We start from the raw sequence: 24,534 nt of genomic DNA, 5'->3' as shown, positions 1-24,534 counted from the left end.
AGCCACCGCGAGGGGCTGGCCCGCGCTAACCAGGCAGGCAGAGCCCTCGCTAATGGAGTCATCGCTACAATCGCTGACGTACCAGCGGTGGGGCAGCGCGGAGTGGGTGTGCTGATCCGGGAAGCACGAGGGTCCCGCGGAAGAGCTGGAGGAGAGCGATTCGCTCTGGCTCCGCACCCTGACTCCGGAGAGGGGGCTGGAGGGCTGAGGGAAGGGAGACCGTCCCCCCAGCGCTCGTGAGCCACTGGCGAAGCACGTAGAGTCTGCGAGCCGGAAGGCAGCGCGTCCCGGACTGGCAGAACTCGTGCAGTCACATCCGGGGAAGGGAAAAAGTGCTCTTTTACTAATGTTTTGGTGGCACTGAAAAGTACCGTTGTTATCGGGGCCCCGCCCTCCAGCGGGGAAAGAGCAAGTTTCCTCTTCTCTGGATGGCCTGTCTCAGGGACGCTTCGCGGTCCGTTTACCGGACTTAACGGCGCCCTGGGCAGGAGGGGCTGCCTGCTTTCGAGGTGAATGCCGCGCCCGCTTGGCCGGAGGCGCAGGCGGGGGCGGGGCAGCACTCGTTGGCGGGCGCCCTCGGCGAGGAACAGCGGAGGTGGATGGCTCGGCGGGCGGAGCGGGCTTACGGCCACGCCGATAGATGACATTGCCCATCGCATCCGACTGCTCTTTCACCGCCTTGAATTCCTGGGTGAATTCACCGACGGTGTCGCCGAACAGGCCAGCCTGGGATATGGGCGAGTCAAGAAAGCGAACTTTGTCAACGTCGCGCATATCGGCCAGGTTTAGCCAGAGGTGGCATTCCTGAACCACAAGTGTGGACATCGTCCTCCCCAGCGCACACGCGGCGGACTTAGTAGTCCGAAGAGCATAGTCGGTCGCGGTGCGCAGCTCATGTAATAAGCTTGGGTTGGACCCGCCCTCGTGCAGCTCGGCCAGCGCCTGCGCTTGGTAGCGCTGGTAGGTGGCCATCGCGTGCAAAGCAGAAGCAGCTTGGCCCGCAGCCTTATAAGCTCTGGCTCTGAGGGAGGCAGACAACCTACAGGCTTTGGACGGGAGGCGGGGCAAACCCCGCCACGTAGAGGCGCCGCGCGGACAAAGATTGACCGCGATAGCGCGCTCCACTGACGGGATCGCCTCATACCCCCTGGCAGTTCCGCCGTCAAGGGCGGTGAGGGCGGAGGCACACGCAGCACGGGCAGAGAAAGGTGCCCTCCAAGACTGCGTGAGCCTACTGTGCACTTCCGGGAAGAAGGGGACGAGAGGCTTCGAAGGCTTCGCCTTCTGGTCCTCTACGTAGCACCCATCTAGTCGGTCCGGCCGCGGAGCTGGGGGATAAACCATCTCCAACCCCACGGCCGAAGCAGCCCGGGAAAGCACGGCTAACATGTCCGCTTAAGGATCCGATTTGACAGCGCTCACCTGCCCGGAGGGGGCGAGCGGGTCCGGATCTTCGTCGGACAGTGAAAGCCCACCCTCCGATGCCGCGGAGGACATCTGATCTCCGGTGTCAGCGAGTGTGAGAGCTACCATCTGGTTATACGGATCACTCTCACTACCCGAAGCTTGGATGGAGCGCCGTGAGGAGCGAGAGGTCCGCGAGCCCGTGGGCGGCGGATTATCTCCCGCTGAAACCCTCAGATTTGCCCGAGCGCCCGCTGCTTTTTTAGAACAGGAGGCAACTGGGGTGGCTCGCTCTCTTGCGAAAGTTAGCCGCGATCTTAGCTGTGCAACGGTCATGGCATCGCAATGACGACATGAACCACCCGCGAGCACCGCATTAACATGCTGGACCCCCAAACATGCAATGCAGTGATCGTGTCCATCATCCGGAGCCAGGAAACCCCCGCATCCAGAAACGCACAGTAGGAGCGCCATCCTTAACAGGACGTGCTGCACGACTGTGTTGCTCTTTTAGGAAAGTTTGCAACTATACGCACCGCTCTGGAGGACCGGACCCAAAGAACTGCAGGCAAGGGAGTAACCCAGCTCGACCGTCTGCCACCGCGAAGACCCACTCTGGACCGGGAGACACACTCGTTCGCTCTGAAGTGCTGATCAGCAAGAGGAACCCTCATCGACTCACTCAGAAAGGATCTGAAGCGAAAAGGATGGCGTCTGCTGGCTTCAGGTGTGCTTATATGCTGAGATAATTGCAGATGTCGCACACCTGCGCAAGCTTACGCTGCCAATTAATTTCATTCATTGGCCCGTTCAATACTCTCCAGACAAGCGGCTTCTGATCCGAATCCTCCCAATGCGTGGATTTTACAATCAAATCCACTTATAGTGCTGAAGTTCCCCCCGAAGGGGAACTGTATATATATACATCACAGCTGATTCCCATCTAGAAACCACACTCATGTGTTGAGTTTTTCCCAAACACATGATCATATGTTCTATGGACTCTTGAGGTTTTTGAAAGGAACAGTGAGCGCATCAAAGAACTACGTCACCAATGTGTTCAAGTAAGGTTATGCAATACAGTCAATACTGTACTATACACAGTGTGTTTTGCAGTAAACTACTCTATAAACCTGGAGTTCATTAGTATATACAGTAGATATACAGTACAGTACAGCATTTGCATACACTGTGTCTAATTACTTTTAGAGAGTCATGAAGTTGGAGGCCAGTCAAGCACCACATAGAATTATCCATGTTGACGAGGCTGGGGATGTCGCCATGGGAGAAACATAATAGGCCAAAAGCCCACAGTTACTGTGTCGGGCCATAGAAGATATCAAGTGTAATGTGGATGAGGACATGTGGCAAAATGCAGAAGGCCGAGCAGAATAAAGATTACTTTGGTTTTTTTTTATTGTAATCGCGGTGCTTTTTCTTTTTGCATATCTTGCAGTGATGTCCTATTGCAAAACAAGTCTGTACTACAGCAATTCTGAGTCTGTATTTATTTTTTACATAAACTGTGAATATTATAAAGCATTGTTTTTTCTTCATTTTTGTATTGAATTTTTTGCAGTAAAAGAAAGAAAATGCCTGCATTTACTAAACCTAACAAAACAAAACTGTAGAGAGGCTTCAAATATAAAGGCAGAGCTGACACATAAACTAATGCAGTTTCTGTAATTTAAGCTGATGATAGTGTTTTTATTGATAGTGTGTTCTGATTGACTGAATGTTTCTGTTGGAAGAGAACATGTGTTAGTGTTATGAATAATAATTTAATTTTGAAACAAGTTTGCAGTGTTTTGTTAGACATGATGTAGTGTTAGTTTATTATTGTATTTTGAACATTAGTTTAGTGGTTTAGTTTACAATGTGTGATTTTGAGCCAATTTTGCCAATTGTGTGTTTTAGGTGTGTTAGTATGGGATGAATTTAGTAGCAATATTATTTGCGAACGCAAACTCTGTCATCCACATGCTCTGTTGATGTTGTATCTACAGTTTTACATCCACAAACGAATGGCTCTGCACAGTTTTGCTCCAACTGTATCAAACAAATCTAATCCAAATCATCAAGGCATTCAAAGGAGTCTTGATCACCTTAATTATTTGGAATAGATGTGTTAGATTAGGGTTGGAGCAAAACTGTGCAGAGCTGTGGTCCTCCAAGAAATGACCTTGACACCTCTGTAGTAAGGTGTACTTAATAAAGTGGCCAGTGTGTGTGTGTGTGTGTGTGTGTGAGTGTGTATATATATAAAATACCAACTTGTTAACTTGCTATATTTGCATTGAACTGAGAGTACAGATGCCCAAAATAAGCTCTATACATTTATGGGTCTTTTCGTTCTTAAGGAGACCTTGAGGGAATTCAAAAATTAATTGCAAAGTGCTAACTGACATCACTTTAAATGTATAAAAAGATTTATTATTTCCCCTAAGTCTTCAAGCAAGAACCCACACCACAATCTCCTTATGCATGTCATATAGCCCGTTTTAAATAAAAAGACAATTACTGCAATGCTAAAAATTCTTCTTTTATACTGGCTAACAAAGTGTTGAGCAAAGACTCACCTCAGAATAGTCAAACTCAACCTCAGGAGCAATGTACAAGACTAAAAGTAAAAGATGTTATTTAGTTCTAAAATTACTAATGCAGTTGTCATTGTACATTGTAAAACTTACCATGAGCAAAGACTTCACAGTTATTGGAGAAACACTGCATTGGAATGTCCTAGGTAATGTTATAAAATGTATATAAAAATGTAAATAAATATATAATATAAATTATAAATCTGCAAGAATCATCATCAAAAAGTCATGTATTAAAATCATTTAAAGTAAAGCATGTTTAAAATAAGAAGTTTCAAATGTAACAAAAAAGTAGCATCCATTATGCATAGACGAAAATTATGAAATTACTTGTTGACATACACATTCATATTTGGATTTTAATTGCATAAAATGTGTCATATATGCAACAGATATTGTAAAATGTTGCAAAAAAGTCCACTTATGTTTTCAACCATTGGAATTACAAATATGTATATGCATGTTACTAGCCTATATTTTATAATATGATTTCAGTGGACTTTTTTTCTCTAAGTGAACATACTTGCTATATTTCTAAATGCATGTTGCATAAATGACAAGTTTTAGATGTAAAATAAACATGAATGTTATATATGTAGGCTAATTTGCACGTACACATTTTCATGTGTCAGATTTCTATGAGCGATCGCTGTTCACGTCATCACATATGACCCAAACAAATTATATTAAAATGCATACCGCAAAATAACTAGTACTTACGTTCGTGATAAACTGTGCGAGGTTTGTGACTTTGCAGATGAGTGTGTATCATGTGTAAAGGTCTCAAAATATTTACACAAAAGGACACCTAAACATATTACCTGTTTTAATCGTATATCTTAATACAATGTCTGTTTACAGCTGTCAACGTCATGTCTTTACCGACACTATTGTGCAAGCGTTTGGTGATTGCTGATTGGCCAACACATTTGACCAGAAAGAAAACCTGACCAATAAAACCCTTTTGCCACACCCCTACCGGAAAAAACTTTCAACCAATGAAAAACCTTTTGCCACACCCCTACCTTTTGCCACGCCTTTTCTCCAGACTGCAGTTACCCATACTAGACTTTTTCTGTCTTTATTATATTTTACAGGAAATCCAAAATGTTTTCACATATGCGATTTGAATTGCACATTGTCTCAAGGATCAGAGTGTATTGGATGTGTAAAATCATTGGTTCAAGCAAGTAATTACATTCCCAAGCTTGGTACATAACAGACTTACACCAGGAGGGGCATACAGTACGCTTGATTAATTTAAGGACATCCTTCAATCACAGATTATCAATATAGGCTGTACCTGTTAGATTTGTTAGATTCGTTTCTGTGTCAGTTATGGCAGGAGTTTATAAAGTGTTGATTTCATTTTGGCCACTGCTGTGTATCGGTGTGCAGAGCCAATATAAAAGCAAGGAAAACTGTGTCTTTCAGGGAGATGAAGACACATACAGCTTTTACCAGCGGGGAGATGTGGTTTTGGGAGGAATCTTTCCTTTGCATTCTAGCCCTGTATCATCGCTGTTTTCTTTCAGAACCAAACCTAAGCCAACAAGTTACAAATTGTATGTCATGCTTTCATAAAGTTTTGTCTGAAATTTGTGTGAAATTATGAAATGCCAATGCATGTGTGTGACTTTTTGCAGTTTTACCCCTCGAGCCTTGAGGTGGATGCAGACAATGATCTTTGCTGTGAGAGAAATAAACCAGCGGCAAGATCTTTTACCCAATCTGTCTCTGGGCTACCACATCAGGGACAGCGGTGATGATATACCAGTGTCTGTGAAGAGGTCTCTTCTCCTGGTCAATGGACAGCCAGAAAAGGGCAGTGGACAGAGCTGTGAAGACATACAAATGCAGCCGAGTCCTGTGATAGTAGGTGATGCTGCATCAGGAGTCTCCATGACTGTTCTGAGAACTTTAGGCTCCTTCAAAATACCATTGGTAAAATACATTATTGTTTCATTCATTTCTTTATGCCATAGCTCTGTCTTGCTTATGCAGGTTGTAATTTTACCGTTACACATAAATATGTAGTTGTGTTGATATTGAACTTATCTCTTTTATTTCTAATTCAGTATTGTTTATTTTTTTATTTTATTTTTTATTTTCTAGGTGAGCTATTTTGCATCCTGCTCTTGTCTCAGTAACAAAAGGGAGTTTCCAGCATTCATGCGGACCATGCCAAGTGACCTATTTCAGATTAAGGCTTTGGTAAAACTTATTAATTATTTTCAATGGACATGGGTTGGACTGATAGGTGTGAATTCTGACTATGCTCACTTTGCTATCCAGCTCTTCCTTAAAGAATCAGAACAATTTAATATTTGTCCTGCTTATGTTCACTTTTATCCTGTTGTACTGATGGAAGATGCATTGGAGGAACTTGTGAACATTTTAAAAGCCTCTTCTGCCACAGTCATAATAAATTTTTCTGGAGAATCAGAACTGCATAGTATTCTAAAAGAATGCAGACGTCAAAATGTCACACATCTGCAGTGGATCGCCAGTGAGGCTTGGGCCACATCAAAATCCCTCTGGGAGGAATTTGGTGATCTGCTAAAGGGTACATTGGGTTTTGCCATACATAGAGCTGATATTCCACATCTTGGCAGTTATCTTAAAGAAATAAGACCTCAGACCTCCCATTTCCTCTCTGAGTTTTGGGAAGAGACTTTTCGTTGTCGACTGAATGGTTCCTTAAACACTCATGCACATGGAGAACAGGCACAAAACTGGCCAGCCTGTAATGGTAGTGAAAATCTGGATAATGTGTACACCACTTATTCAGACGTGTCACAACTCAGAGTCTCCTACAATGTTTACAAAGCTGTGTATCTCATAGCACATGCACTGCATGACATGAGCACATGTGTTCCAGGAAAGGGCCCGTTCCAGAATGGGACATGTGGGAGTCTGTATCAAATTCAGCCATGGCAGGTGTGTGTTTATCACCATTTTATATTCTCTGCCTATATTGTACTGATAAGGAACTATCAAGCAGTGTATACATTTTAACACAATGGTGAAATATAACATCTGTGGAACCTAAATATTTTCCATCAAATAATTGTAATGTTTTTAATATACATCATCCTTTTCCTTAATTATGACTCAAGCTCCTGTACTACATGAAACAAGCAAATTTTACAATCTTAGGAGAAGAGGTCAGATTTGATGAGAATGGTGATCCTATTGCATCTTATGACCTTATGAACTGGCAAAGAGGATCCGATAGCTCCCTTCAACTTGTCAGGGTGGGATTCTATGATGCTTCCCTTGAAGATGACAAGGACCTAGTGGTAGAGGAGTCAGTAATTATGTGGCACAGAGCAGAGAAGGTGTGTGCCATCCCACGCATCACTAGATATTGGTCTCTAAGTTTGTTTTTCCTTCAGCTCTATTTTATGATTTTGACTGGACTAAATAAAATGGAGTATTGTAACTTTAAATGGAAATGCAATATTGGTTTCATTATGCACTAAACAATTGTAAACAAAATATGTTAAAATGTGTAATAATGTAGAGAACATTATAAATGACTTCAGATTTTAAATTTATATGTATCTGTTTGCAAATTTACATTGTAATATGCACTCACATAAAGTTTAGACACATTTCTACTGCACTGTCTGTTGTTGTCATTAGGCACCAAAATCAATGTGTAGTCAAAGTTGTCTGCCGGGCACCAGAAAGGCCAGGCAAAAAGGAAAGCCAGTCTGCTGCTTTGACTGTATATCATGTGCTGAAGGAGAGATCAGTAATCAGACAGGTGTGAATTTCTTCCCTCTTTGTCACTTAATTACATTTTTTTAAGAAAAACGTCAATAAATAAACAATACAAATACATTTTATCTTTCACCTATTCATTTATTTTTACAGACTCAATTGATTGCTTGACATGCTCAAAAGAAACGTGGCCTAACCAAGCCCAAGACCGGTGCATCCCCAAAACTTTAGAGTTTTTGTCCTTTCAGGAGCCCTTGGGAATAATTCTTTGGGTATTTTCAGCATTCGGGGCCTGTGCAGCATTAGCAGTGCTCTGTGTGTTTGTAATGTATAGGAAGACTCCAGTTGTACGTGGAAACAATATAGAGTTAAGTTTCCTTCTCCTCTTGTTCCTCTGTGCTTGTTTTTTGATTGGCCTAACATTTTTAGGGAAGCCAACTGATTGGCTATGCCAAATTCGCTATCCAGCTTTTGGAATCAGCTTTACACTCTGTATTTCATGCATCTTGGCAAAAACTGTGGTCGTTTTAATGGCTTTCAGGGCCACCATCCCTGGCAATAATGTCATGAAGTGGTTTGGTCCTGTTAAACAAAGATCAAGTGTTATCCTGTGCACATGTGTGCAAGCACTTATTTGCATAATATGGTTAACAACTAAGCCCCCTCTTGCTTCATATAACAGCAAGTTCATGAGTGAAACTATAATTGTTGAATGTTCTGTGGGATCTGAAATTGGATTTTGGTGTGTGCTGGGATACGTTGGCCTTCTTGCTTGCTTGTGTTTTTTAATGGCATTTTTGGCTAGAAAGTTACCAGACAACTTTAATGAGGCTAAATTCATCACATTCAGCATGCTCATATTTTTTGCTGTGTGGGTAACCTTCATTCCAGTCTACGTGAGCTCAAGTGGAAAGTATATGGTTGCCGTCCATGTCTTTGCTATTCTAGCTTCTGCCTTTGGTCTTTTAATGTGTATATTTGCTCCTAAATGTTATGTTGTATTACTGAAACCAGAGAGAAATGACAAAAAACACATGATGAAAAAATAACAACAACAACAACAACAACATCTAATAATGTAGTAATAGCCCTTTACCTTTCCCCCACATTGTTCGCTATTTAATTTTTAGTTTAATAAAAATGCAATGCAAAATACATTGTCTAATTTTAGTTTATGAGATGGCGTAACTCATTTCCTTTAACTTTTAAATGTAAACTATTTTTTTTTTTTTTATAGTTGCATATTTAGTCTGTTTTAATGTTTATTATATTTTTGTTTGATTTATACATTTTGTAAAACACCTTGATGTGCGCTATACAAATCATATCTTGCCTTAACACCGTTGGGTTTTCTCTAGAGTTTTTAACTGTGCTCAGTTGAAATATGCCTCACCTCGTCAGAAATTCAAACAAGAAGAGGTATACTTCAGCAATAGCAGGAATATTATCTGCTTTTGTCACATATTAAATGGATGCATCTAAAACAATATAAACAGCTTAAACTGCAGATGAGCACCAATTAAACAGGAAAATGCTAGTCAAATCCTTAAATTCATAAAGTTTGTAGTGTATAAAGGTTGATTGTGTTTAAATTATATGGATTATACTGAATGTATCTATTTTCATGAGTAACGTCTATAAATTCAAAGTCATTATCTACTGTGTAAATCACACACACACATGAAAATTTAAAAAAGATATTCAAAAGACTGATTGGTCCTATATATTTGTGTTTTTCCCATCCCTCTTACTGAAGGCACACCTACAGTACACGTTCAACCTTTTCCTAACCAAACACACCTGAATCAGCTCATCAGAACATTAGAACAACTGAGAGGGGTCTGGATGCAGACCTGGTGCAGTGCAATCTGAGCTGCCTCCAATGCTTTTTAATGCGCTCACCTTACCCCACCCCTAACCCTACCTGTCACAGTGACGTCACTTATTCCATTGAGTGCATTGTGTCTGAGATTGCATTGCTGAGTGATGCAATCTCAACTTGCATCATAAAGGCTGCATCCAGATACTATTGGAAAGAACTTGACCTGAAATCAATGGGTCAGATGAGGGAGACATCTAAAATATGTTCTGCTGGTGTGCCTCCAGGGAAATGGTTGGTAAACACTATGTATTTATTCTTACAGTTTACTCTAATTCTAACTTCTCATGCATGTTTCATGAGTTACAATACAATATACAAAATTAAATTACATGTTTGAAAATTAAAACATGTTACTTGTTGGGAATTTGCTTAATCTGACAAGGCATGTTAAGAAAACGATAATATGAAACTCAGTGGGCAAATTCTGGAGTCGTATTGCATAACACACTATATATTATTTTAAGAAATATTATTTTACTCAATAAAACTTTTGTCAAACTTATTCCATCGTCACTGAATCTCAGTCTATTTACCATTTTTCTTGCTCTCACAGTCTTGTTTTTTTAATGTACAATTATGAGAAATGAACAGATTGAGGTTTAAGTTTGAATATTTTCCCTAAATATGGCTTACATAGCATATAATGCATAATTGCAATTTAAATTTGAACTTTGTGAAATTGTTTTTAAAAAGTGTGTAAAGAACGTAGAATGGACGTAGTACGAAGTATGTGAGCAAGAACTTTCAATCTGTGCTCAAAAATTTTTCCATCTGCTTCTCGCTCTCTCTGCGCTCCATCCTAAACTGCTCCCCACTTCACAGAAAGTAAGGACTTAATTAATGCTCCAGTCCACTGTAATTGTTGTATCACAAACTTCATGTGAGGGAGTGTTTTAATCTATGGTTTTAATAAATGGCCACAGTTTAGTTTAGCCTGCGTAAACCCATCACATAAATATCAGGCTTTCCTGAAAGGCTGGTTATTTTAATGGCGATAAGGGGTAATACTGGTATTACAGGTTTTAAATTAATACATTTAAACTAATATTAAAAAGAAAAATGTAAGCTCGATATCATCAGGTCCTATCAATTTTAATACAACAAATGGTTTGTTAATTGAAAATATCACATCATTGCACAATTGTTCTGATTAGGCTAGAGTGGTTCTGGTACGTGTTTAAAAAAATCAGTGTTCCTCAGTGAATCCTCAGTGCTGGGAAACACTCATGAACTTTCCAGCCTGATCTCACAAGGAAACGTAAGTATTTTACATTTTGTCAGTTCAGTGGCTAATTCGTACAAATTTGAGTTCAGTCGTACAAAAATTTTTAAAAAGGAGGCGTGGCACCCAACCCTACCCCTAACTCCAGCTATCATTGGGTGATAAGCAAATCGTACTAAATTGTACAAATTAGATTGTACGAATTCATCCGAATTAGCCACTAAATCAAAAAGTTATTGCCGAGAGATTGCGTTGAACTTTCTCATTCACACACACAGACACGCACACTATGGACAATTTGGTTTTGTCAGTTCATCTAAACTGCATGTCTTTGGACTGTAAGAAATACAGGAGCTCCCAGAGGAAGCACACATGGACACTGAACAGTTGCCATTCACAGTCAATTACATTCTATAGGCCGTAAGTAGCTAAAAAAGCAGATGAGAGGAAAATGTAAAACAGAGACTGATGGAAAAAAGTTGGTTGAAAGTGGCAGATGAACAATGATCAAAAATGATGCACTGGTTCAGGTTTAAAATGATGAGGTGTCCTGGCCACAGGCAGGGCCCTAATTAATTTGGCACCCTAGACAAGATTTCAGTTGGTGCCCATCCCTTCTGAGAAAATTCCACTGCTAGTGTACATATAATCATAAGAAACTTAATAGCGTTATCATGGGCATTCTTTTTATTTAAATAAAACAATTGCACATTCAAAGTTAGAACGAATAATTTGCAATGGTCGGTCTGAGATAGCTCAGCAGCGCATCTGAAGACAGAAGGCATGATTTCAAGAATAAAAGAAAATGTAATAATATAAATGAAAAACAGAGATTCATGCATGATGTCAGATACACTGTATAATACATTTTCTGATATACAAATTATATTATTGATTCATATATTAGCAACAATTTAAATGTTATTGTCATTACAGTGAAATGCCAATTAACAAAATGCAAAGAATGAGTAAACTGCAGCATAATACACCATGTGGGAATGCTAAGTATGCTCTAACATTAATGATGTGCACTTTAACACTAGAAATTTAACATTATAAATGTACTTTACACTGTAAACATATAAACTAACTTAAATTTTTAAAGCAAATTTTGAGTTTTCTCTACTTAAGTGGTTGAAGTCCTGCCAAATATTTTTTTAAGTTGACTGAAAGGGATGGTTTCCAGTATTCCAGCCTAAGTACATGTTATTTGTCATTATGAGTTTGCTTAATAATAAACCTTAGGCTTAGGCCCTTTATTCATCAGGGGTCGCCACAGTGGAATGACCTGGCAACTTTTTATATTGAGGGAATAAATTAAAGAGGAGAACGACAGCTGTTGGAAGACCTTGCACATTTTCCTGCACGATTTGTTCGTTCAGAACCACAGACAGATGCATACATTTGGGGTGGTCTGGACAGTGGCAACATCGTCTTCAACCATGCTAAAGATGCCCATCTCCATCCCTTTTGTGCAAGTATCTTCTGGCTCTGTGTCTTGCTGTCAAAAACCCCCATAAAAACAGGATTAAAAAAAAAAACTTTTACTGCTAAATCACAAACATCTCTGGAAACAAAAAGCAAAGTAAAAAAGCAACTTCATTTGAAAACTAAACACAGTAATGTCAATAAAACAGCTAAACAGTTATTTATATGCTTCCATTTATAAAGCTTTTCAGGTAACACTTAAAAGACTACACGCTATGAATCATTTATTAAGCATTAGAAAATAGTTATTCATTATTTGTTACGAATCAACTTTACATTAACAGTTGTAAGAGGTTTATAAATACAGCTATACATATGTATAATGTGTGTAAAAATTTTACTTTTATACTTAGTTAATGATTCATTTTTCATTACTAAAGTAAGTATTGCCTTATTTACCAGGTTGCTGTTTTTTGCAAAAGACAATGATTAATAAATTATAAAAAAATTTAAAATTAACATTAAAATATTGTATTATTCAGGCATATAGTAGTGGTTACTTTGCATGTCTATAAATGTGTTATTAACGTATTAATCCAGTTTTGTGAACTAATATATAAAGAAAGGACTACATATGTAAATTCCTTTTAAAATGACAATTAAAAGCACTTGTATTCAAAATAGGAACATTCATTAGTTTCAATTTATTTCAAGTTATTCTAATGAATCTATATCAACTGAAAATTAAATCTTTGCAATCTTATGTAAGATAAAATTACTGTGCAGTTTAAATACCTTGAATAACATTAGAATTTTGTTCAGTTGATACTAAGCTTTTAATTAGGCATTTGCAAAGTATTAATAGTCCTCACTTTAGATTAGATCACAAACCTGGATGAAGTTGAATTAATGAAGCATTTATTAACATACAAAGTGAGTATTAATGACTGAATAATAAGAAATGTAAATGTTAATAGTTTATTAATCATTTGCTTATGCATTCTGAATGATGAAGAACAACAACTATTCTTAAATAACGGGTCTGTAAATACACACTCATACACTACGGACAATTTAGCCTACCCAATTCACCTGTACCACATGTCTTTAGATTGTGGGGGAAACCGAAGCACCCGGAGGAAACCCATGCGCGAGGAGGACATGAACACTACACACAGAAACGCCAACTAACCCAGCTGAGGCTCGAACCAGCCACCTTCTTGCTGTCGCCTCGACAGCACTACCTACTGTGCCACCCAACAGGTGAATTGGGTAGGCTAAATTGTCCATAGTGTATGAGTGTGAATGAATGTGTGTGATTTCCCAGAGGTGGGTTGCAGTTGGAAGGACATCGGCTGCGTAAAAAAACATGCTGGATAAGTTGGCGGTTCAGCACTAATACATGCATTCACTGATTCAGAGGTTTCATAGGAGGAGCAACGATAGACACACAGCTTTAATGCAAATAAAGTGAATACAGACATTTTTATGTTTAATATTTTACATTTATATAAGCCAAAATAAAGCAAACAGCTCTTGCAATTATATCACATTTGAGATACAAATGTATCTCTTTTACTTTTCATTGAAAGATTACAGGAGAAATATGGGAAAATACTTAAATGATAGGATAGCGACGCAGTGGCACAGTGGGTAGAATGGTCGCCTCACAGTAAGAAGGTCGCTGGTTCGAGCCTCGGCTGAGTCAATAGGAATTTCTGTGTGGAATTTTTATGTTCTCCATGTGTTTGCCTGGGTTTTGTTTGGTTTCCCCCACAAGTCCAAAGAAATCTGGCACAGGCAAATTGGGTATGCTAAAATTGACCAAAGTGTATGAGTGTGTGTGCGTGTGTCTGTGTGAATGAGTGTGTATGGATGTTTCCCAGTGATGGGTTGTGGTTGGAAGGGCAACCGCTGCGTAAAATATATGCTGGGTGAGTTGGTGGTTATCAAAAACCGCAAAAACAGGAGGGTTGACAGGAATGTTATCAATTATCATTCGGATAAAGCAAAATAATCATCTTTATCATAACATTACCCCTGTCTTTGTCTCGTTTTTCCATTTCTTTTCTTTTTTTCCCTCCCCAGCTCACCAGACAGTTTGGGACATTTTGACATGTTGAGCTTGTTAACTTATAAAAAAATGACCAATATGTAGCAGGTAAAGTCTAATTATTCAAAAAAGGGGGTGCTTAGCTTATATTATATTATTGCTACTACTACTTCTACTACTTAGTAGGCTTTGCTATGCAGTTAAATTAATGTGAGCTCATTCTTTGCTCGAGTCACAATACCAACTAGTTTAAAGAATAGGGAAAGTTCCACTTTTATTTTTCCTACATTTCTGGCTAGCCCTGCCTGGCCAAGTGAGACTTACCAGGCTTTCTTGTATGTGTGCTTTGAGGTCTCTTGGGGGGAAGGAGTGGTGCATGAAATCTGGCCAGATTGCAAAGCTGAATTAAAAAGTCTACAGCTGGTCCTTGGTCATGCCATGTATATGTTCTGAATAGAATTGGAAAAAGCATGTGCGTCCAAGATCCAATGTTTTTATTTCTGTAGGTGCAATTCATGTCATTGAATTAAATCATTTAAAGTAAATCTGATTGCAGGTGGTTGTAGAGATAATGTTAAGTCTATACATTTATAACAAAGGGAATACAAAAATTCAAGATAACTTTGAAAAAGAAAAACAGCACCCAGAACAAGGACAATTAACTCTTTCCCTGCCATTGCTGAGTTTTTATTGCAATCTGTGTTTTAGGTATATTATGGTAGGAGAATATACAACGGTATATATCCGAGAATATTTATCCGATCGGTCCCAAAGAGATTCTTGCAAACTGCCCGGTGCGTCAGGAGGGGAAAGCAGTACTACACCAACACTGTTTACAGCAGAAGTGGGGAGCTGTTGACCTTGTCTGGGCATGTTGTCGGACAGTGGAAGGAATACTTTGAGGATCTTCTTAACCCTAACATGTCTTATATTGAGGAAGCAGAGACTGGGGATACAGGGGTGGACGATTCATCCTGTGTATCTTAGGTCTCTGGATATTGTAGGGCTGTCTTGGCTGACACGCCTCTACAATATTGCATGGAGGTCGGGGACAGTACATCTGTCTATGCCAGGGTACAGGAGAGGAGGATCCGGCCGATGGTTGAACTTAAGATACAAGAGGAACAATGTGGTTTTGTGGTGCATTGGACCAGGTCTATACCCTCACCAGTGTGTTTAAGGGTTGATGGGAGAATGCCCAACCACTCCTTGTGTTTTGTGGACTTAGAGAAGGCATTCAATCGTGTCCCTCATGGCATTCTGTGGATGGTGCATTGGGAGTATAGGGTCAGAGGTGCTCTGTTAAGGGCTGTCCCTGTATGAAGAGAGTAGGAGTTTGGTTCGCATTGCCGGCAATAAGTCTAACTCGTTTCCAGTGCACGTTGGCCTCCAGCAGGGCTGCCCTTTGTCACCAATTCTGTTCATAATTTTAATGGACAGAATTTCAAAGCGCAGCCTTGGGCTGGAGGGGGTCCGGTTCGGTTTCATCTGTTATTCGTAGATGATGTTGTTCTGTTAGCTTCATGGAACATGGAACTGCTGCATGCAATGGGGCAGTTTGCTGCTTAGTTTATGCGGCTGGAATGAGAATCTGCACCTCCAAGTTTGAGGCCATGGTGCTCCGTTGGAAGGTGGTTTGCCATCTCCAGGTTGGAGGAAAGTCTTTACCTCAGGTGGAGTAGTTCAAGTATCTTAGGGTTTTGTTCACAAGTGAGGAAAGGTTGGAACGTGAGATTGGTGCAGCGGCAGCAGTAATGTGGTCCGTGTATCGGTCTATTGTGGTAAAGAAGGAGCTAATCCAAAAGGCAAAGCTCTTGATTTACCAGTCAATCTACGTTCCTACTCTCACCTATGGTCGTGAGCTTAGGGTCATAACCAAAAGGACAAGATCTAGGATACAATCAGCTGAAATGAGTTTCCTCCGCAGGGTGACAGGGTGCACCCTTATAAACAGGGTGAGCAGCCCTGTCACCCAGGAGGAGTTTGGAGTAGAGCAGCTTCTCCTCCATATTGAGTTAAGTCAGCTGAGGTGGCTCCGGCATCTATTTCGATTGCCTCCTTGACGCCTACCTAGGGAGGTGTTTAATTCATGTCTCACCCGTAGGTGGCCTTGGGAAAGATGCAGGATATGCTGAAGAGACTATGTCTCTCGGCTAGAATGAGATCAAGGGAGCTCCCCCGGAGAAGCATGGAAAAAGTGTCTGGGGAGAGGGAAGTCTGGGGTTCCCTCATAAGACTGCTGCCCCTGTGACGTGGCCCATGAAAATGGATGAAATAAGATGGTAGAAGAAGCCCTTAAGTATGTCCTGAGTGAGGTATGTGATGTCACATGCTCCGGAGAATGAAATCTGATAAAGAGCATGGATAAAAAGGATAGTAATACAACCTTGCTTTGGCTTAATCCCTAACGTTATTATACCAGAGCTAACCACATTAAAATGATCCACATTCAATGAAGGATAGAAATTTGTTTAACACACAAACACAAGTGCATGTACATACGTGTGCATGCATACGTACACATACACAGTGTGTGTGTACAGTATGGATGTGTGAATTAATAAATGTAATTTTTTTTGTAAAAAAAGTGAATTTTTTTCATGAAAACTACATATATATATATATATATATATATATATATATATATATATATATATATATATATATATATATATATATATATATATATGGCACTTCCGTGGCGCAGTAGATAGTGCTGTCCCCTCACAGCAAGAAGGTCGATGATTTGAGCCTCGGCTGGGTTTGTTGGGGTTTCTGCGTGGAGTTTGCATGTTCTCCCCGAGTTCATGTGGGTTTTCTCCGGGTGCTCCAGTTTCCCCCACAGTCCAAAGACATGCGGTACAGGTGAATTGGTGTATGGATGTATCCGCTGTGTAAGTCATATGCTGGATGAGTTGGCGGTTCATTTTGCTGTGGCAACCCCAGATTAATAAAGGGACTAAGCCGAAAAGAAAATGATTGACTGAATATATATATATATATATATATATATATATATATATATATATATATATATATATATATATATATATATATATATATATAATATATAGGTGGGCATAGATATATATTTTTTTAATCTAGATTAATCTAGGTTAAAATGGCTCATTTGAATTCTAAGGAAGAAAATGTCTTTGAGAGCGGGTTTCTCAAGCCAGGTGCCGCATTAGACCAGGGGCTCATCTCCTGTTTTTCAAATGCATCATAAACTGCTTGAAAAACTGTTCTATTGCGATAATTGGTGATGAAAATAAATTATGTTCAATAAGATATTCTTGTGTTTACTAACTGTTTATTCAGTTAAACGTGAATTTTGAACTGTAGGCCTGAATAAGCTCGAAACAGCAGTTTTTGATTACCTTCTGACTGAAGTCATCCATGAACTAAACAGAAATTGAATGAAGACATGGAGTATGCATATATTAGTGGAATTATTGAAGTAAACACCGCAATCAAACTATCACTGTCATGAAGGACTTTTCTCCATATTTTCCGACAAGATCCAGACACAAGGCTGTTAGTAAAGGACCCCACTAAAACACACATCGTGAAATGCGAACGTTTTTTTTTTTTCTTTTAATTTGGCGTGCGTTATTAAATTCCATAACACTCTCACCAGTCCTCACTCCTTAGTTGCATCTACCTCAGTTTGTCATGGCGGCATGAATGAAATGTTCATGAGGTAAAGTGAAACTGCCAAACTGCAGTTAAAGTCAGGCATCCTGGTGATTTGATTCAGACGGGCACTTTTTTGTCAGATGGCTCACCGATCAGGTATACATCTATGCTAAAAAATCAAGGTGAAAGTCATCATAGCTTGTGTAGAATAGACCCAGCTCCCAACCCAACTTTGAGAAAAGATTAACGGCGATATTTTTTATCGCATGATAAGAGTCTCGCGTTAACGCAGCACATTAACACCAATAACCACCCACCATATATATCAATAATTTTCCTAGCCGAAAATATTCGGAGAGCTGTCAAGCTTTAGTGAAAATCATCAAAATGCAGGCAAAAATTTAAAAAATATTGGCAGGGAAAAGTGAATTAGTAAGGTTTAATAAAAACTATAATTATTTACAAGTACCATTTTACAGACATTTGCATCAAACATGACTGATCAATTATGTGCATAGCAAGCTATTTGTCAAAAATTGCAAATAATCACACAAATTTTAAGACTCAGACAATTTAAAATAGCATGCAGCAAATATTTTTACTATTTTTTCATTATATGTTTTTTATCATTTTTCTCTGGCTTCAGTAATACAATATAACATTTAGGAAAAAATATACATAGCAAGAGACCAAAGGCAGAAGCTAGAATAGCAAAGACATGGACAGCAACCATATACTTTCCACTTGAGCTCAGGTAGACTGGAATGAAGGTTATCCACACAGCAAAAAATATGAGCATGCTGAATGTGATAAATTTAGCCTCATTAAAGTTGTCTGGTAACTTTCTAGCCAAAAATGCCATTAAAAAACACAAGCAAGCAAGAAGGCCAACGTATCCCAGCACACACCAAAATCCAATTTCAGATCCCACAGAACATTCAACAATTATAGTTTCACTCATGAACTTGCTGTTGTATGAAGCAAGAGGGGGCTTAGTTGTTAACCATATGATGCAAATAAGTGCTTGCACACATGTGCACAGGATAACACTTGATCTTTGTTTAACAGGACCAAACCACTTCATGACATTATTGCCAGGGATGGTGGCCCTGAAAGCCATTAAAACGACCACAGTTTTTGCCAAGATGCATGAAATACAGAGTGTAAAGCTGATTCCAAAAGCTGGATAGCGAATTTGGCATAGCCAATCAGTTGGCTTCCCTAAAAATGTTAGGCCAATCAAAAAACAAGCACAGAGGAACAACAGAAGAAGGAAACTTAACTCTATATTGTTTCCACGTACGACTGGAGTCTTCCTATACATTACAAACACACAGAGCACTGCTAATGCTGCACAGGCCCCGAATGCTGAAAATACCCAAAGAATTATTCCCAAGGGCTCCTGAAAGGACAAAAACTCTAAAGTTTTGGGGATGCACTGGTCTTGGGATTGGTTAGGCCACGTGTCCTCGGAACATGTCAGGCATTCAATTGAGTCTGTGGAAACATTGGAGAAAATTGGACCATAAAATAGCAATTTTCCTTTCTTCTCAGAATGCCATTAAGAGAGAAGCTCTCTGGAAAATCACACCTGTATGATTACTGATCTCTCCTTCAGCACATGATATACAGTCAAAGCAGCAGACTGGCTTTCCTTTTTGCCTGGCCTTCCTGGACCCTGGCAGACAGCTTTTACTGCACAATGATTCTGGTGCCTAATGACCACAGCACAATAAGAAAACTTTGAACTCTTTGAGAGTCCATTTCAAGTCAATTACTTGCAAATAGACATATATTATTATATATTACTCTGCAAAAAAATAAAAATTGTGCTCAAAAAGAAAGAGTAACCCCCCCCCCCCAATCTGTCAGTGAAAATATAAAATAATAATTCAAAAGTGTATAAGTTTACTAAAAATGAAATTAACAGTGCTTTTCCATTTAAAATAAGAATGTTCCATTGTTCTTAGTTTATTCATAAAGATTAAGTGCAGTTGAAGAAAAAGTAAAAACAGCCAGCAATATCTAGTGATGCGTGGGATGGCACACACCTTCTCTGCTCTGTGCCACATAATTAGTGACTCATCTATGACTAGGTCCTTGTCATCTTCAAGGGAGGCATCATAGAATCCCACCCTGACAAGTTGAAGGGAGCTATCGGATCCTCTTTGCCAGTTCATAAGGTCATAAGATGCAATAGGATCACCATTCTCATCAAATCTGATCTCTTCCCCTAAGGTTGTGAAATTAGTTTGTTTCATGTAGTACAGGAGCTTAGGTGAAGTTTGCAAGAACACATAATGCAAAGTAAAGAAAACACATAAGAAAATTGTAACACTTTAATACTTGTATAATCTTTGAGAAATAACTATCAAAACATAATAACAGAAAATTCATTTAAAATAATAAAATACACACCTGCCATGGCTGAATTTGAAACAGACTCCCACATGTCCCATTCTGGAATGGGCCCTTTCCTGGAACACATGTGCTCATGTCATGCAGTGCATGTGCTATGAGATACACAGCTTTGTAAACATTGTAGGAGACTCTGAGTTGTGACACATCTGAATAAGTGGTGTACACATCATCCAGACTTTCACTACCATTACAGGCTGGCCAGTTTTGTGCCTGTTCTCCATGTGCATGAGTGTTTAAGGAACCATTCAGTCGACAACGAAAAGTCTCTTCCCAAAACTCAGAGAGGAAATGGGAGGTCTGAGGTCTTATTTCTTTAAGATAACTGCCAAGATGTGGGATATCAGCTCTATGTATGGCAAAACCCAATGTACCCTTTAGCAGATCACCAAATTCCTCCCAGAGGGATTTCGATGTGGCCCAAGCCTCACTGGCAATCCACTGCAGATGTGTGACATTTTGCCGTCTGCATTCTTTTAGAATACCATAAAGATAAGAGTCTACAGAGAAGCTTATTATGACTGTGGCAGAAGAAGATTTCAACATCCTCACAAGTTCTTCTGCTGAATCTTGATTTAGTGCAACAGGATAAAGTTGGACATAAGCAAGACAAATATTCAACTGTTGTGACTCTTTCAAAAAGAGCTGGATTGCAAATCGGGCATAGTCTGTATCCACACCAATCACCCCGACCCATGTCCACTGAAAATAATGCACAAGTTTTGCTAAAGCTTTGATTTGAAATAGATCACTTGGCATGGTCCGCATGAATGCTGGAAACTCTTTCTTGTTACTGAGACAAGAGCAGGATGCAAAATAACTCACCTAAAGCAGGAAAATGCAACAATTCAGTAATATTGGCAATTGCATAAAAGTGTAATAAATAAATAAATAAATTATATATATATATATATATATATATATATATATATATATATATATATACACACACACACACACACACACACACACACACATATATATAATATAATATATAAGATAATGTTTTACTAAAGGTATTTTGAAGCAGCCTAGGCTTCTCAGAACCGCCATAGATATTCCTGATGATGCCTCTCCCACAACTACAGGGCTAGGCTGCTTTCGTGTATCTTCACAGCTCTGTCCACTGTCCTTATCTGGTTGTCCATTGACCAGGAGAAGAGACCTTTTCACAGACACTGGTATATCATCACCGCTGTCCCTGATGTGGTAGCCCAGAGACAGGTTTGGTAAAAGATCTTGTCGTTGGTTTATTTCTCTTACAGCAAAGATCATTGTCTGCATCCACCTCAAGGCTCGAGGGGTAAAACTGCAACATATTTCACATACATTTAATCAATTACAAACAGCTATGCAACAAAGAAGAAAAGAAAAAAAAACAAGAAAATAACTGAAGAGACAAATAATGTAAAACATCTTTTTCTTACAAAACACATATGAGAATTCAAAAGTATAACACACAATTTATATGTGGTTGGAGTAGGTTTGGTCTTATAAGAAGAAAGCGATGAAATAGGACTGAAATGTAAAGGAAAGAGCCCTCCCAAAACCACATCTCCCCCCTGGTAAAAGGTGTTTGTATCATCATCTCCCTGAAAGACACACCTAACCTTGCTATTATACTGACTCTGTACACTAAGGTACATCAGAAACCAAACCATAAGGAGTGTTGCACATAACAGTGCCATAATTGACACAGACAAATGAATTCGTCATAACTGTGTACAGAATTTATAAATACTCTCTGATTGAAGGTTGGACTTCAGAGGCCATGTGGGAACAAACAAGCCAATAGCAAAACCTGCATACAGTCTTTTACTGTATATACCAAGAGACTGTCAATGTAATCATCTCTTCTTTGAGATATTGGTGATACACAAACCATTATCAAATATATAACCAAGACCATTATCAAATATTCTCATCTCTCCAACACAGTGGTTTTAGCAGAGACTCAAGGGTACCTTGAACTGCAAGCATCATTAACAATCAGGGATGTTTTTGAAATGTCGCTATAATTGTCTATAGCGTTTGTATTCAGTACTTGTTGCTTAAAAGTTACGGTAAAACAGGAAGTCCGTTCCAAGGGATTTTTACTTAAATAAGCTTCCTGCTAAGCAAAGGATAAAAATTTTTTGGTAACATTTTTTTTAGATAGTTCACTTTAAATACTTATTAATAACTAACTGTAAGTTACTTTGCAAGGGCGAGGCAGTGGCGCAGTAGGTAGTGCTGTCGCCTCACAGCAAGAAGGTCGCTGGTTCGTACCTCGACTCAGTTGGCTTTTCTGTGTGGAGTTTGCATGTTCTCCCTGCCTTCGCGTGGGTTTCCTCCGGGTGCTCCGGTTTCCCCCACAGTCTAAAGAAATGCATTACAGGTGAATTGGGTAGGCTAAATTGTCCGTAGTGTATGAGTGTGTGTGTAAATGTGTGTGTGGATGTTTCCCAGAAATGGGTTGCGGCTGAAAGGGCATCCGCTGCGTAAAAACTTGCTGGATAAGTTGGCGGTTCACTCCGCTGTGGCGACCCCTGATTAATAAAAAGACTAAGCTGACAAGAAAATGAATGAATGAATGAAAGTAACTTTGCAAATACATGTCATCTATTCAACTAATGCAGTTTTAGTAGATTGTCTGCTTATGCTCCACCAAGCTAGTCAAAAGATCAATCATAAAGTTTATCATTAACTGTTTGTAACCATTTGATTTCATTTAATTTGATTTTATATGTAGTCAGATTTAATAAAATCTTTCTTATTAGATGTATTAGATGTAATCAGTTAAAACAGGAATATGGTATAAATATAAATTTTTCATCTTAAAATTGTTGCCAAAAAATGGTTGTCTGATGCGGAAAAGCTTATTCATGCTTTCATGACCTCTTGATTAGATTATTGTACTGCGTTACTAGATAGTTGCCCTGCTGGCCTAATTAACAAACTTCAGCTAGTTCAAAATGCAGCTGCTAGAGTGCTTTCTAGAACAAAGAAATATGATCATATATTACCTCAGTTCTTTTATCATTGCATTGGCTTCCTATTAAATATTGTATAAGTACAAAAAAATACATTGACTACCTACAAAACCCTGATTGGTCAAAATCAACTATAGATCTTTACGGCTAGATCTAAACATAAAACACAAATTCGAAAATCCAAATGCTCTAAAGGATTGTAAAGGCTCCTACACACTGGAACGCTTTTCGTTTGCGTTCATCGTCAGCGTTTTACGAGTCGTTTTTCGCATTCAAACCCAAACGATTTTCACTGGCGTCAAGCAGAAGAGTTTGCAAAATCACAGTGAATATTAAACCACACTGAACTGAACTAAATTGAACTTCAACACTGAAAACTGGACTGACACCGTTTTAGTTTACTATAATCTTCTATGTGAAGCTGCTTTAACACATCTAAATTGTAAAAGCGCTATAGAAATAAAGATGAACTGAATTGAATAAATCTTGCTGTAGAAATAGATACACCCAATCAGTTACATTTTTATGAGATTGGTTTTCTTAAATGTGCCCAGTAATGAAAATCTGGGTATACCAAGGCATAGCAGAATAATGAAAGATCAGTATATCGAAATGGGCATAGCCTACTGTGAGCCTCAGACACCAGTTCCACTGTGTGAATTCCACAAGTGTGAAACCATAATTGACAACGGGCGAATCAGTGGACAAAACAAACAATGACAAGTCATTTCATTTCTTAATATTTTACATAAAAAGTCAATTAAATTTGGTTGGCTACTTGGGTACATACAGAGGAGTAATTTGTTGATAGTAAGGAAAGAAATTTTTTTTTCCAGTGAATATGGTCATCACCACTTTAAAAAATAAATGGAAAGGATGCAATAAAGAAAAAGCATGCTCTAAATCATTCTTCTTAATCTGATTTGTGCAAAAAACTATATTACAGCGACAAGAACAAGCTCTAAAATGTAAAGTCTAAAGTGAGAGAAGTTATTAATATGTTATTATTATTAAATGTTAATATTAATGATCATAAACATGAACTGCGTTGTATGATAACGGCATCACTGTGTCTTGTCTGCGATTTTTTTTCTCATCGAAGAACAGATAATTCATGTTATCGCTGTTTCCCCAGACAGGTTTTCAACCACAGTGTCCACTTTTGTTTCTTCTTGCCACAAACAATACAG

General features: G+C 39.1%; 3 protein-coding genes across 3 annotated transcripts; 2 read left to right on the top strand and 1 right to left on the bottom strand.

Annotated features, from left to right (window-relative positions):
- Window positions 1-5,330: 5,330 nt before the first annotated feature.
- Window positions 5,331-7,622, top strand: olfcx3 (olfactory receptor C family, x3). The gene is made up of 4 exons (XM_021473303.3): window positions 5,331-5,566; window positions 5,648-5,945; window positions 6,117-6,941; window positions 7,121-7,622. Exons 1-4 carry the CDS (start codon window positions 5,340-5,342, stop codon window positions 7,484-7,486), a joined length of 1,716 nt encoding a protein of 571 aa, XP_021328978.3. The 5' UTR covers window positions 5,331-5,339; the 3' UTR covers window positions 7,487-7,622.
- Window positions 7,623-7,661: 39 nt separating this feature from the next.
- LOC141378812 (extracellular calcium-sensing receptor-like) lies at window positions 7,662-10,655 on the top strand. Its single transcript, XM_073930298.1, has 2 exons — window positions 7,662-7,773; window positions 7,884-10,655. The coding sequence occupies exons 1-2, from the start codon at window positions 7,662-7,664 to the stop codon at window positions 8,777-8,779; spliced, it is 1,008 nt and encodes a 335-aa protein (XP_073786399.1). The 3' UTR covers window positions 8,780-10,655.
- A 7,265-nt stretch (window positions 10,656-17,920) lies between these two features.
- On the bottom strand, window positions 17,921-22,077 carry olfcx2 (olfactory receptor C family, x2). The gene is made up of 6 exons (XM_021473316.3): window positions 21,834-22,077; window positions 21,384-21,681; window positions 20,373-21,197; window positions 20,006-20,227; window positions 19,546-19,669; window positions 17,921-19,451 (listed from the first exon to the last, which is right to left on the bottom strand). The coding sequence occupies exons 1-6, from the start codon at window positions 22,058-22,060 to the stop codon at window positions 18,556-18,558; spliced, it is 2,592 nt and encodes an 863-aa protein (XP_021328991.3). The 5' UTR covers window positions 22,061-22,077; the 3' UTR covers window positions 17,921-18,555.
- Window positions 22,078-24,534: the final 2,457 nt, after the last annotated feature.

The sequence above is a fragment of the Danio rerio genome, chromosome 18, assembly GCF_049306965.1.
Source record: "Danio rerio strain Tuebingen ecotype United States chromosome 18, GRCz12tu, whole genome shotgun sequence".
NCBI lineage: Eukaryota > Metazoa > Chordata > Actinopteri > Cypriniformes > Danionidae > Danio > Danio rerio.
The sequence above is the reverse complement of the archived record's forward strand: the minus strand, read 5'-3'. Positions and strand labels throughout refer to the sequence as shown.

Coding starts and splice junctions, on each gene's coding strand:
- olfcx3 (XM_021473303.3), top strand. CDS start 5,340: ATGGCAGGAGTTTATAAAGTGTTGATTTCATTTTGGCCACTGCTGTGT. Junction 5,567..5,647: donor AAGCCAACAAGTTACAAATT/GTATGTCATGCT, acceptor GACTTTTTGCAG/TTTTACCCCTCGAGCCTTGA. Junction 5,946..6,116: donor GCTCCTTCAAAATACCATTG/GTAAAATACATT, acceptor TTTATTTTCTAG/GTGAGCTATTTTGCATCCTG.
- LOC141378812 (XM_073930298.1), top strand. CDS start 7,662: ATGTGTAGTCAAAGTTGTCTGCCGGGCACCAGAAAGGCCAGGCAAAAA. Junction 7,774..7,883: donor AGAGATCAGTAATCAGACAG/GTGTGAATTTCT, acceptor TTATTTTTACAG/ACTCAATTGATTGCTTGACA.
- olfcx2 (XM_021473316.3), bottom strand. CDS start 22,060: ATGGCACTGTTATGTGCAACACTCCTTATGGTTTGGTTTCTGATGTAC. Junction 21,198..21,383: donor GCTGCTTCAAAATACCTTTA/GTAAAACATTAT, acceptor TTCCTGCTTTAG/GTGAGTTATTTTGCATCCTG. Junction 20,228..20,372: donor TTCAAATTCAGCCATGGCAG/GTGTGTATTTTA, acceptor ACTTCACCTAAG/CTCCTGTACTACATGAAACA.